The sequence below is a fragment of the Aotus nancymaae genome, unplaced genomic scaffold (assembly GCF_030222135.1).
Source record: "Aotus nancymaae isolate 86718 unplaced genomic scaffold, 86718_ANA_hifiasm-v0.15.2.pri h1tg000108l, whole genome shotgun sequence".
Taxonomy (NCBI): domain Eukaryota; kingdom Metazoa; phylum Chordata; class Mammalia; order Primates; family Aotidae; genus Aotus; species Aotus nancymaae.
In genome coordinates, this window is record NW_026988523.1 from 6,099,276 (window position 1) to 6,114,469 (window position 15,194).

A 15,194-nucleotide genomic window follows, 5' to 3' on the forward strand; every position below is an offset into this window, starting at 1 on the left:
GAAGGAAGAATATGGGGAGGGGAGCAGAATATGCTACAGAAAACCTCTGGGGTAGAAGGGAAAACTGGTTTCAATGTGGTCAACCAACTGGGAAATGCCTCTGCTTAGAAATCATTCAACTACGCCTCCCTGAAGTTGACCACATGACATTTTTCTCCAGTTTTTTAAACCAAAATCAAGGCTGTACCATCAATGTTGAAAAAGCTGAAAATTCAAAGGAAACATTTCCGATGCTGTGGGTACAGTCTGGGGAAGTCCATGCTAACTCTACCCTAACCTAAAGTCTGATCACTTACTTTCAGGACAGGGACTGAGAGAGGACTGTCACGAGAAAGATTAAAAATGAGACCAAAGCAACCACGACCACAACAAAAAGAGAGAGCAATAAAGAGAGACTTAGAAATGAACACCCACTTGCATTCAGATGAAAAGGTTGAGTCAAAGTGGTGTTAAGGAGGTGACAGATCCTATATTATAGCCAAGAACCCCCAGAACTAAACAAATACAGTGGTTTTTTCTTTCCTCTCAGTAATGTGATTGCTGTTTACCCGATGCGGGAAACAGGGTGAGAATGGGAAAAAGAGACATGTTCTAAGATGCATAATGGTTTAGTTAACATATGTAATTCAGTCAGCTGACTTGTCTATTTTGTGTTTTGTTTTGTTCTGTTTTGTTTTCAATTTGCTTTAGGAGAGCTGGCCTCAGCTGCAGTGGTGAAGTAGGAAAAGATGGTCTTCGGCACCTGAGGAAAATTCTACCTTCCTTCCTCACCCCTTCTTTTTGCAGTCTCCTGCCCCATTCCCTCTGTGTGTACCATCCGCACTTCACTCTGCACTACTCTCAGATTCCAGGGGCTCCTCATGCTAACTGAGACTCTTTTTTTTTTTTTTTTTTTTGAGACGGAGTTTTGCTCTTGTTACCCAGGCTGGAGTGCAATGGTGCGATCTCGGCTCACCGCAACCTCCGCCTCCTGGGTTCAGGCAATTCTCCTGCCTCAGCCTCCTGAGTAGCTGGGATTACAGGCACGCGCCACCATGCCCAGCTAATTTTTTGTATTTTTAGTAGAGACGGGGTTTCACCATGTTGACCAGGATGGTCTCGATCTGTTGACCTCGTGATCCACCCGCCTCGGCCTCCCAAAGTGCTGGGATTACAGGCGTGAGCCACCGCGCCCGGCCTAACTGAGACTCTTTAGCCAGATTAGGACTCCCACAGTTATAGCTTCTCTGAGCTCTTTTTCAGCAGCAAAGGGCCTGTGCAGTCACTCTGTTTGTCATTATGCACAACAGCCCTGTGGAAGAGTCAGACAAAATATCATCATCACTAATTTACAGATGAGGAAATAAAATGACTCGTCCTATGGTAACTGGCAGATTTTGGTAAGGACTCAGATCTTTTAACTCAGAGAGAAGAGTCTCAGAGTTCCTTCAAGCAATTCACACTGGATAAATGAAAGAGGATATATAAAATATAATTCATATAGAAATTTAGTAGCTGTATAACATTGACTACTTAACATGATGCCTCTAAATTAACAGCTATGAGTGATATAACCTGTTTGCTAACATTGTCCAATTATACATTTGAAATAAAAAATACCAGTCACTTGACAAATGGTTGGACTACGACGTCCTTTACTTAACAACATTTTTTCATTGTAATGGATGCTGTGGTATGCCACTCAGTGCCAGATTCAATAGCCCATAAATCCCAAAGTCCAATCTGCATCCAGAATGAGGCACACTCCTTTTCCCCCAAGCTTTTGAGAGTATTGACAGCAGTTGACCGTTCTCAACTGCATCATTCTCTGGAAACTGCCCAGCTTATGAAAGGTGCCTTGCCCAAGATGATGACTCACTCCCAGGGCCAACCTGCATCCAATCACTGGTGGATGACAGGTAAAGACCCAGTTCCCTTGCCTCAAGGTGGTAGGATTCTGAGGGGCTATCTAAACCCGCCCAGGGAATCTGAGGATTGCATGAGGATTTGTGACTGTTTTGCATTTCAATTCTTCCTTCTGCCTAATCCTACTTTCTTTCTTCTCCCACAGGTTATTCAAACAAATCTCCTTGAAATACTTTTCTACTAGTTTAGGATAGTTAATTCCCAAATTGCATTGTGTTTTAGCAAAAGATCCACAGGAGGTAACTCATAAGTGCTTTTTGTATTGACTATTTGATTTATGAGCCTGGAATTAAGGCTTTATATGGGATAATGCATAACAGTTATTTTTGCAGAAACAATCTAAATTTATTTATGCAAAAATAAGTTATTTTTGCAGAAACAATCTAAATTTGTAATCATTATTGCAGAGTTCATCTGTTTCTCAGAATGTGGTAACTATATAAATTAGAATTCCACCATGCCCCCAACACGTAAGGTTGAGAGGGGGAACATAAGAAGGAATAGGAAATGTGAGAAGACATGCATTAACTATAAGCAGTTTCCTTGTAGTGTCGGGGTAAGCTGAGGGGCTCCTCAACTAAAGATTAAGTGGCATTTAAACTCATTGTCAGCTGCTCACTTTGCCAAAAAATTACTTTTAGGCTAATTTCTCTCAATCTCTAAAAGGCATATTTTACTGATTTTTTTATGGGCTCAATAAGTCCTAGGCTATATTGATTATTTGATTACTGCTTATTGTAATTCCCTACTTCCCCAAAATAGACGATAGATGATGGATGGATGGGTGGATAGATGGATGAATGGATGGATGGATAGATAGACGTAAGGTAAAAGCAGAAGTTGGTCTTTAAAGTCCCCAAGAAAGAAGAAGCAGCCCCAGAGTCCTTCCTCTTTGGCCCACTCACATTGGGAGTTTCTCCAGCCAGGAACTTCCTATGAGGAAGAGGAGAAGAGAAGGCAGAAATCTGTCATTCAGAGAAGACATGAAACACAGTATCTGCCACTTGGATTGACATTTTACTTTATCAGCCCTTAGTAGAATCTCAAAGGTCCCTGGGACACTTTGCTGTTGAGGAGGGATTTTTCTTAGGTTAGGGATTTCCCCAAGAGTCTGCAAGTTTCTCTCCAAAGTTGTTGAGAGCCACTATCTCACTGCCCAAATGGTACTGGATTTTGTTGGTCATTGGATTTGCAATGCTACAGGTATTAATGGAAACACAAGTAATGGAATTTTTTCTACCTTTTTCTTTCAAGTGGAGTGCTCTACCTTCACCCCCTAAAATAAACAAAATCAACATAATGTCCAGTGTTGTAGAATGCATAAACATTCAATCCAAACTATACCTGCTATGATTAATTTCCAAAGGATTTTTATTATGAGGTTGATCTTATTTTGAAAGTAAAAGCAAAGTGTATTGAAGGAGCATATCTGACTTTAAATCCTTGGTTTATCATTTAGTGTCAATGTGATCTTGAGTTTACTTAAAGGTGCCTTTATCAGGAAAATGGAAATTGTAATGTCATTGTAGTTCTTAAGAAGAACAAATGTACTGTTTCAGAAATATGTAATTTATGTGTTTAGCAAATAATGGCCATTCTTACAGTTTTATTCATTCCAAATGCTTACTACAAAAATCCAACTTTTTTAAAAAAGATTCATTTAATTTATTTATGCCTAAGTCTCTTTATAAAACAGTACTGTTGGACTAGCTGAATTTCAAGGTTGCTTTCCATTCTGACTTCCTATGATCTAATTATAACACATGAACAGAACAGATAAAGAAGCTATTATTTTTATACAGAACTTTAACAAATCTATTTTGATAGAAAATTAGGTGAATGAGACAGAACACCACCTTTTTTATAACCAAATATTGTTCTTTAAGTGCTTGAGATTTAAAGGAGTAATAAGAACATTAAAGATTTTTAAATATGAAGTTCCTTTTTTTTTTTTTTAACCACAAATGTCATTACAACACTTATCTAAAAAAATCGAGTTATTCTAATTAGTTAATTCTTTTGGTTGTTGTGAAGATTCAACTTTTAGGTAAATGGAAATAATTAAGCATAGTGCCTGGCACGTAAGAGCAAATCAAAAGCAGCTGCTAATGTTAACCATTATAGCAAAAGCATTTCCGAAACACTCTCTCTCCCATTGCTCCAAATCTTTGCGTGAATGGCTCATTCATTCATTCATTCATTCAGTAAATATCTGTTGAACACCACAGGTCATCTCCTCCCAAAGCCCTTTTCTGATTACTCAGTCTAGGACACACCTCTTCATCCAACACCACCCACTGTCACTCCTTCATATAACTATGCTTCATTTGATCCAGAAATGCTTATCACCACCTACAACTATCTCGTTCATTTATTTGTTTGCTAACTTATTTTCTGCTACCACCCACACACCCCACCCCTACCCTACAGAACATACATTCCATAAAAGCAGGAATCATGTCTTCTCATTTATCAATGTATTCCCTACACAGTGCCTGGCTATACACAGTCGGTGCTCACATAAATCAATCCAACTTTAATAGCAAAATTCCATACACAAACAATTAAACAATTCATTTGCTTTTCTTTGTCAGTTATTTTGATATGTGGAATTTATGGGGGAAAAAAGCTCAAAGAATTGAGGTCATTTAATTTACAGAAGATAGATAAACATTTTAAATGGTCTTTAGTAGTCTGGAAGCCTGGTTTCTAGTCCTATGAGACCCTGTTCAGGTCCTCTCAAACCATATCCTTCTCTATAAAATAAGAAGGATGATATCCACTAGGACAAATGGATTCATAGGGCTGACATATGGCAAAGCACAAATATAGCTAGCATTAGTGTAAGACCCTATTCTTTAAAACACCCTTTGAAATGCATTTGTCCAAATGAGTCTTACAAAAGTGACTCTCTAAAGTACAGAAGGAAATGAGTTATTTTCTTTTTTTGTTTTACAGAAAATACTGATTGTAGAGAGTTCTGACATCCCTAAGAAGCAAGGAGGAGAAAGAAAGAGGGCAGGAGAAAGAGAAGGGTAAACCAACATATGTGCAAGATGTTATTTTTCATCACACTCTCACTTCATCTCCTATGATCCTCTCAGACACTGTCGTTCTTACTTTATAGATGAGAAAACCAAAGTTCAGACAGTTTAAGGTAATGACTGACCTGCAGGTAGACTACTGGTATGTGAAGATAACAGGGTATGATGTCAGTTCCTCCAACTTCCAATCCCATCCTCTTTGTTTTTATCATGTGACTTCCAAGAAACGATCAAGGGCAAGATATCTAAAAAAAGATAAACATACTATGAAAATGAAACTAATAATCACATAATCATTTTTAAACAAAGAAAGTCATCAATTCTTTCTTTTTTTCCATTTTTAACTGAGATCCAGAGGAACATCTTATGGAATAACATGAGGATTGGCTAAGACGAAGAATTTAATAACAAGTACTATTTTAGCCACTGATGAAGTTACCCAAAGACACCTTTGGAAAACAGTTTTAAGATGCGATTAAACCCTGACATCAAACCATTCATCATTCCAAGAGGATTTAAATAAGAGTCTTTATGACAACAGAGGTATAGATATTAACATAGGATTCCTAGTGTAAGAATTAAAGAAAGAGGAAAGAAACATGAAAGGAGGCTTGACAGTCAAGACAGGTCTATTTTAGAGAAAACAAACCTGAGAGGTGTTTTCTGGCCAAGTTAGATCAGAGGAACCCTCTCTTACAAACTAAGAGTTTTTAAGGATTTAGGGTGGGAGAGTTCATCAGAGGCTTGGACTGCTTCTTTGTTGTGATTATCTGGGAGGGAGAGTGTGTGTTTGTTCTCACACATTTTTCTGTAGCTGCAGGCTTATCCGCCAAGTCTGCTTTTAGCTTTACTATCTTAGTGCACCTGAAGGGAAAGGAATGTGCTTATTAAGGCTCACTGTTTTAGTGGGGCTCATTGTATGAGGGTGAAGTTTGGCAGTTACCCAAGAGACTTTCCTCCCACCTCCCTCTATGCCCGAGGTGTCTTATCTGAGTTTTCCTGCCTGCTCTTTCCGGCTCCTTGTAGTTAGAAGGTAAGTGATTTCCTTGAAATGCATGAGGCTGGAAAGGGAGCTGGGATTTAAAGTGGCGGCATTTGTCCAAGATGAGGGTGCTCCTGCTCTATCACCCAGTTTATGTGATCCTTGATCTTTATAAAATGGAACTATCTTTTTAAATTATAAAAGATGTTTTTATACATTTTTTAAAATTCAGAAGTGAATAAAGTAAAAACCATCCCACAAACTCCTCTCATAAACCCATCACCAGAGATAATCATCATTAACAACTTGATATAGAGCCTTCTACACTATTTGTGTATGAATATATAACTGAATGTTATCTTATTCTCTACATATGATTATGTGATTATTCTAAATGTGATTATTTCCTAATACTGTTCTCTAACCATTTTTTTTTTTTTACTCTACATGATAGACAAAATTCCAGGTCAATAATATATAATTTTTCTTTTCAATGGCTACACAGTGAATATATCATATTTATTTTTATTCTTTAAGAATTTAATGTAACAGCATTTTCAGAAGAAAGATATATTGCTTCAACAATATCTTTTTATTCTCTTGTCCAGTTTTAACTGCCCACACTGTTTTCATTATTTCTGCTATAAAGTTGTGAAAACAGTAATTTCTTTCTTTCTCAGAAGCTCTGGGCACTTGGTCCACTAATTCTGTGTATGTAAAAAAAATTGACATAAAATAAGGATTCATTTCTAGAACAAAAAGTCTCTAAGTAAAGGTTTTGGCATCTTTTGTTTCTATAGAAATTGTGAAAAATAAGACCTTTATTGCACGATATTCAAAATAAATATCCCACGGCCAGAGAAGTGACCACAATCTCGCATCATGGCAGCGCTGAGTTCTTATAAACAAGGTAGAAGAATTCGGATTTTATCCTGAAGGCAAACAGACTGGGCTGGGCATGGATGCACTTCTTAACAGGGGGATAGATCAATGGCATAGGAAAATCTCACTGGCTAAAGAGAATGGTTTAGAAAGGGGAAAATCCAGGATAAGGAGAACCAACTGCTCGTGAGAAAAAGTCCTTTAGGTGTTCAACATTGTTAAGGCAAAATTATTCTGGGCCTTAATATAATCACTGCCGATAGAAGCACAAATACAAACTCTGGCCCCTCCTTCTAAAATGTTACTTACTCTCAAAAAATTGCCAAAGAAACCAACCTCCACTTCCAAGCTGGCTTAATTACGAGGCTGTTGGCTGGAGGCCTCAATCCCTCACTTTATGGACCTCTCTCTCCATAGGACTGCTTAAGTGTCCTCATGGCATGGAAGCCAGCTTCCCTCAGAGCAAGCAATCTAGGAGAGGGGACAAAGAGGAAGCCACATGCCTCATAGCCCAGTCTCAGAAGCCACACATTGTCATTTCCACCCTATTCTTTTCGTCAGAAGTAAGTCATTTGGTCCATCTCACAGTCAAGGGGAGAGGAATTAAGTGCTATCTCTTGAAGAGAAAAGTGTCAACGAATTTTTGGACAATTTTTAAAACCACCACCAGGGTCTAGTTTCAAACCCAGAGTGATGCACTTAAGAGCCAGAGGCTGAGGGACCATAAGACGTAATTCCCAAGGAATTCACAAAAATGAACAGGAATTTTTCAGACTTCCATAGGCCATAGAATTGGGAGGATTCCATTTAATTTATCTAGACACCTAAGTGGCAGGGAGACTAGATGATATTTTAGTTATACAATTCCCTATGTTATGAAACATGCCAAAAGGGCATGAGATCTGCAATTTGCAAAATGAGTCACAATTTTAGAAAAAATCTTTCCTGTTATTTCCCATAAATTATAAGAACACTCCAAGTGTTTTTCAGTATTTCCATGTATCCCAAGTTTTAATTCCTACCAAGAAAATCTAGGACCTAAAATAATATTCAGGGAATGTATTCAACTCTTTCTGGGCAGGATGAAACATGCTTAAGTGGAAGAGGCTGAGCCTTTAAGCACCGGATCCCCTTTTCTGTTCAAGCATTTGTGAAAGGCAGGTTTGTCTCATGTATAGTCGTTTGCCTGAAATTAGACTGGGAAATTACATCATTCCACCAGTTTCTTGAACCGGTTGAATGATGTAGAGAACAAGCAGGAATCACTTTTACTTTTTAGCCCCACTGCCTCCCCCACTTAAAACCTCTATATTAATTCAGTTACCTTTGTGTTAGTCTGTTTTCACACTGCTATAAAGATATTACCAGAGACTGGGTAATTTATAAACAAAGGAGGTTTAATTGACTTGCAGTTTCACATGGCTGGGGAGGCCTCAGGAAACTTACAATCATGGTGGAAGGGAAAGCAGGCACCTTCTTCACAAGGCAGCAGGAGAGAATGTGAGCATGTGAAGGAGGAACTGTTAAACATCCATAAAACCATTAGATCTCGTGAGAACTCACTATCACAAGAATAGCATGGGGGAAACTGCCCCCATGATCCAATCATCTCCTTCCACATGTGGGGATTAGAGGTCCCTCCCTCAACACATTGGAATTACAATTCAAGATTAGATTTGGGTGGGGACACACCACAAAGCACATCACCCTTCCCCGGATGAAATCTTACATGGATCTCATAGCTTTTCCAGTTACTCTCAGATAACAAAACACGTTAATCTACTCCAACATGAACATATTTTTCCATTTTAACATCTCATCTCTGAAATCCAAATCTCAGTGGCATCTTATAATCATAATTGGGAGATTTTTCCTCTATTCAGTGGTATATTAAAATAATGAAGCATCTTAGAATTAATAGTATCTTAGACTCGATGAAATTTGGTAACAGGAATTTTTCAGATTTCCATAGGCCATAGAATTGGGAGGATTCCATTTAATTTATCTAGACATCCTTTTCTAAGTATTAAAAATTCTAATCAAGTATAGTAATTAAAATTCTATTCTCATCAACTTTAAAAGTTCTCCCTTCTCTGAGCTCTGACCTACTTCAGGCTTGGAAGCCTGTAACGAGAAAAGATGGGGGTGATTATATTAATCTCTAGCTCTTACTCCACCTTCTCCCTCATTCCCTGGCAGATACTCTGGGGCCCTTCAGGGACAGAAGTGAGATAGGTGGGAAGAGGCATGGATAAGTAAAGGTAATACTTCACAGGACAGTTATAGTCTAGTGTAGTTATGCTCTCTGCAAAGGATATTCTAAAAGTCAGTTGTTCCTTTCCGGAAGTGGTTTTGTGGCTTTTTCACAGATGACCTCCATCACTAAGGACCTCTTGCCTACACTTCCTTTCACATACACTATGCTTCCTCCAGATGGCCACTTACACATTCCCGTTAGCCACTGGTTTCTTGTGGCCCAACCATCGACAGGGCTCAGTCCTCTTTCGTGGAGTCCCATTCAAGAGAACTCAATATGACTCCCTCCTGTGGGCCTCATAAGCTCAAGGGAAATTCAAGCTTCCTTGTCATGCCAGATGCTAGAAATCATGGTGGATTTCAACTTCCCTAACTCTGCCCCAAGTCAGCAGAGCTCAGGCCACCAACTCTCATCTTTAGACTTTGCAGCTGTGAGTCAGATACAAGTCCCTGCACCCCTCCAACTCCAGGGAATACATAAAAAATTCTCCAAATAGTTCTCTTGAAGCATCCTCATTGAATCTGAGAATACTTATTAATTGCTTCTTGAAATGATCAGTTTTAGGCAACCTCACTTCTGTTTTAGGTTTTATCATAAAACTCAGATAAATACATTCACACATAAAATGCTTTATAATATTTTAATTCATTCTCTACTTTTTCCCAAAAATGCTGAGAAATTGCTCACAATAAAAAAAGTAACAATCTACTTAATGCCAAGTCCTTTAAGTTATATACTGTTTGATATATTGAGAAGAACAAAATATTGCTAATGTACTATACTGGCCAATAATGCGAAATCTAAATCTAATCATGAATAAATAGCAATCAAACCCAAATTCAAACATAATATACAAAACGACTGGCTTATATTTTTCAAATGTATCAATGTCATGAGTGACAGAGGCTGAGGAACTGTTACAGATTAAAGAAAATGACAGAAACATCAACTAAATACAGTGCACGATCCTGGAATGGATTCTGGACTGGGGAAAAACTTTTTCTATTAAGACAATTGGAAAAAATGAAATATTAACTCTATATCAGATAATAGTGGCAAATCCGTGATAAATTTTCTGAACTTGATAAATGTTTAAATGACCATACTGTGGTCATTTAAAGAATTTCTTTTGTTCTTATAAAATACTGAAGTATTTAAAGTATTTAGGTACAAAGGAACACGATATATTAATATAAAACCCTCAAATGGTTCAGAAAAAAATAGGTACATACACACACACACACTCACACACACACTCTCACACAAGTGAGTCTGGATCTGGAAAGGGATGCAGAATATGACAAAATGGTAACACTTGGTTAATCTGAGCAAAATATATATGAGAGTTCCTGCAATTCTTCTGTAAGGGTGAATTATTTCAAAATAAACGTTTAGAAATCATCTCTTTTGTTTTTTACAACCCTCAAAATTATGCATGATAATGATGATAATACAGAAAACAAAAGGTCCCTGATTATGAATGAGGTTGAGCACCTGTTTAGCATTATTGGACTTTGAATATCCTCTTTAGTTAAGTGCCTTGTTCAAGTCTCTTGCATGTTGAATTGGGTTGTCTGTCTTTTTCTTATTGATTATACAAGTTATTTATCCTAAACACAATCCCTTTGTCAGCAATATGTGTTGCAAATATCTTCTCCTACTCTGTGACTATCCTTTAACTCTTACAATGGCATCTTTTGATAAACAGAAGTTTTCAATTTGACTGTAGTCAAGTTTATTAACTGTTCTCTTCCTGTCTCTCCCTCAATTCCACTCTGTGTGTGTGTGTGTGTATGAGTGTGTGTGTGTATGAGTGTGTGTGTGTGTTTTATTGAGACCTTTTCCCCTATGTCAAGGTCTTGAAGACATTATTCTATTTTGTCTTCTAGAATATTTATTCTTTTGCCTTTCATTTGTAGATTTATAATCTACTTGGAATTCTTATTTGTATATGGTGGGAGATAATAATTTTTCTTTTTCTATATGGATACACAGCATTTTTTTTAAAAAACTCATTTTGTTTCTGTTTTATAAAATGCATTGATTTTTATATTGACCTGTATTAGCTATCTATTGCTGCTAAAACTACTCCAAAACTTAAAGTCACTTTAAGTGACTTAAAACAACAATAATGATTTTTTTTATGTCAAGATGTCTATTGGTTAATTACTCAGACAAGACATGGTGAGAGCAGCTTATCCCTTTTCCATATCTGGGGGCTCAGCTGGAAGAATCAAAGACTAGGAGGAAATTAACCAAAGGACAGCCCATTCACATGTTTAGTTATTCGTGCTGCCTAGCAGCTTGGAGCCTAGCTGGGACTGTGAGCTGACATACGGCATCCTAATAAGACCTGGGTCTCAAAAGCAAGCACACTGAGAGAGAGCTGAGAAGAAGCTGTATTGTTGTTTATAAAATAGCCTCAAAAGTCACATAGCATCACTTCACTGCATTCCAGTGACTGAGGCGATTGCCAAGGTTCACTTAGGTTCAAGGGGAAGGACCATAGACTCCACCACTCAATGGAGAAATATCAATGTCAAATGGTAGAAGATCTTATGGGCTGGGGAATATACTGGTGTGAATTAAACTATTTTATTCATTCTAATAATTTATAGATTCTTTCAGATATTCTACATATACAATTATAGCCTTTGTAAAAAAAATTACCATTTATTTTCTCTTTTTAACCCTCATGCCCTTCCTCTACATTTTTATTATTCATTTTCTCCTTTTAATCCTCATGCCCTTCATTTGCATTTTTTTGTCTTATTACACTGGCTAGGACCTCCTGTGGAGCTCCAAACTAGCAAATGTGGAATAGTAATGGTAACATTTCACTATTAAGAATGATCTTTGGAGGCTTTTGATCCAAGATGGCTGAATAGGAAAGGTCTGGAGTGCAGTTCCCAGTGAGAACAATGCAGAGGGTGAGTGATCACCACATTCCCAAATGAGTTTTTACTGCCCACAGACCAGGAGATTCCCAGACTGAAAAGTGCCACGAGTTTCCAGCATGGCTGTTTCAGCTGCTACCACTGGTTTCCACACAAAAACTCACACAAATCTGGGTGGGCATTTTAACTGGCGCCTGGAATGCCAGGGAGAAAAAGCCACCCATTCAACTGAAAAATAGGGGGCTGAAACATGAAGCCAGGTGATCTGGTTCAGCAGGTCTCACCCCCACAAAGACCAGTAATCTGAAATGCTCTGGACTGAGAGTTTCAAAGCAGGTGCAGCTGGACCTGGGATGCTCCAGCTCGATGAGGAGAAGGGCATCCACCATGACCAAGGCACTCCACCACTACCAAGGCAGTCCAGCATTACCGAGACAGTCCACCATTACTGAGGCAGTCCAGCATTACCAAGGCAGTTCGCCATTATTGAGGCAGACCGCCATCACCAAGGCAATTCTAACTGTACCTCTAAGCAAAACTGCAAGCAAGTTTACACAACAGCTGGGCAGAGCCCATGGCACCTCAGCAATGCCTCTGCTGACAGACTGTGACTAGACTACCCCTTTGCTGGGCAGTGCATCTCTGAAAAAAGGCAGCAGCACGTCAGGAGCTTATAAATAAAGCCCGACCTTCCCAGGACAGAGCACCTGGGAAAAGAGGCAGTTATGAATTCCACTGCAGGAGAATTAAACATACCTACCCAGCAGCTCTGAATGGAACAATGGAGCTGCCAGCACAGCACTTGAGTTCCTATAAGGGACAGACTGTCTCCTCAAGCAGCTCCCCAACCCTGTATATCCAAAGAGACACCTCATAAAGGAGAGTTCAGGCTGACATCTGGTGGGTGCCCTTCTGGGATGAAGAAAACAGAAGAAACTGGCAGCAGCCCTTACTGTTCTGCAGCTGCCACGAGTGATCCCCAGGCAAGCAGGGTCTGGAGTGGACCTACAGCAGTCCTGCAGCAAGGGGCCTGACTATTAGAAGGAAAACTCAAAAACAAAAAGAAATAGCATCAACATCAACAAAAAGGACATCCACTCAGAGACCCCATCCCAAAGTCACCAACTATAAAGACCATAGGTAGATAAATCCATGAAGATGGGAAGAAACCAGCACAAAAAGGATGAAAACACCAAAAACCAGAATGCCTCTCCTCCTCCAAGGGATTGCAACTCCTCACCAGCAAGGGAACAAAGCTGGATGGAGAATAAGTCTGAAGAATTGACAGAAACAGGCTTCAGAAGATGGGTAATAACAAACTTCTCTGAGCCAAAAGAACATGTTCTAACCCAATGCAAAGAAACTAAGAACCTTGAAAAAAGGTTAGATGAAATGCTAACTAGAATAAGCAGCTTAGAGAAAAACACAAATGACTTGATGGAGCTGAAAAACACAGCACAACAACTTCACGAAGCATACACAGGTTTCAATAGCCGAATCAACCAAGTAGAAGAAAGGATATCAGAGACTGATGATCAACTCAATGAAATAAAATGACAAGGCAAGATTAGAGAAAAAAGAGTGAAAAGAAATGAACAAAACCTCCAAGAAATATGGGATTATGTGAAAAGACCTAATCTACATTTGATTGGTGTACCCGAATGTGACAGAGAGAATGAATCCAAGCTGGAAAACACTCTTCCGGATATTATCCAGGAGAACTTCCCCAAACTAGCAAGGCAGGCCAATATTAAAGTCCAGGACATACAGAGAACACCACAAACATATTCCTCAAATAACAACCCCAAGGCACATAATCGTCAGATACACCAGGGTTGAAATGAAGAAAAAAATGCTAAGGGCAGCCAGAGAGAAAAGTCAGGTTGCCCACAAAGGGAAGCCCAGATCAGACTCACAGTGGATCTCCCAGCAGAAACTCTACAAGCCAGAAGAGAGTGCGGGCTGATATTCAACATCCTTAAAGAGAAGAACTTTCAACCTAGAATTGCATGTCCAGCAAAACTAAGCTTCATAAGTGAAGGAGAAATAAAATCCTTTATGGACAAGCAATTGCTGAGAGATTTCATCACCACCAGGCCTTAAATGTAAATGGGCTAAATGCCCCAATCAAAAGACACAGACTGGCAAATTGGATAAAAAGTCAAGACCCAGTGGTGTGCTGTATTCAGGAAACCCATATCACGTTCAAGGACACACATAGGCTCAAAATAAAGGGATGGAGGAAGATTTACCAAGCAAATGGAGAGAAAAAAGAAAGCAGGAGTTGCAATCCTAGTCTCTGATAAAATGGACTTTAATCCAACAAAGATCAAAAGAGACAAGCGTATTACATAATGGTAAAAGGATCAATGCAACAAGAAGAGGTAATGATCCTAAACAGGTACGCACCCAATACAGGAGCACCTAGATACATAAACCAAGTTCTTAATGACCTACAAAGAGGCTTAGATTCCCACAAAATAATAGTGGGAGACTTTAACACTCCACTCTCACTATTAGACAGATCAATGAGACAGAAAATTAACAAGGATATCTAGGACTTGAACTCAGATCTGGACCAAACGGACATAATAGACATCTACAGAACTCTCCACCCCAAATGCACAGAATATATATTCTTATCAGCACCATATCGCACCTACTCTCAAATTGACCACATAATTGGAAGTAAAACTCTCCTCAGCAAATGCAAAAGAACAGAAATCATAACAAACAGTCTCTCAGACCACAGTGGAATCAAAATAGAACTCAGGATTAAGAAACTAACTCAGAACCACAAACTTCATGGAAACTAAACAACTTACTCCTGAATGTTGACTGGATAAACAACGAAATCAAGGCAAAAATAAGGATGTTCTTCAAAACCAATGGGAACGAAGACACAACCTAACAGAATCTCTGGGACACATTTAAAGCAGTGTCTAGAGGGAAATTTATAGGAATAAATGCCCACATGAGAAGGATCTAAAATCGACACCCTATCATCAAAATTGAAAGAGCTGGAGGAACAAGATCAAAAAAACTCAAAAGCTAGCAGAAGACAAGAAATAACTAAGATCAGAGCAGAACTGAAGGAGATAGAGATACAAAAAACCCTTCAAAAAAATCAATAAATCCAGGAACTGGTTTTTTGAAAAGATCAACAAAATAGACCACTAGCTAGATTAATAAAAAAGAGAGAAGAATCAATACATGCAATCAAAAAT

General features: G+C 38.7%; 1 protein-coding gene across 1 annotated transcript in view; it reads right to left on the minus strand.

Annotated features, from left to right (window-relative positions):
- TNFSF4 (TNF superfamily member 4) overlaps positions 1 to 15,194 on the minus strand; it is a 233,432-nt gene that overhangs the window by 117,227 nt on the left and 101,011 nt on the right. The window contains exon 3 of the mRNA XM_012444514.3: positions 5,075 to 5,194. Coding sequence (XP_012299937.2) covers positions 5,075 to 5,161 — 87 coding nt within the window. The 5' untranslated portion in view covers positions 5,162 to 5,194. The remainder of the gene's footprint in view (positions 1 to 5,074; positions 5,195 to 15,194) is intronic.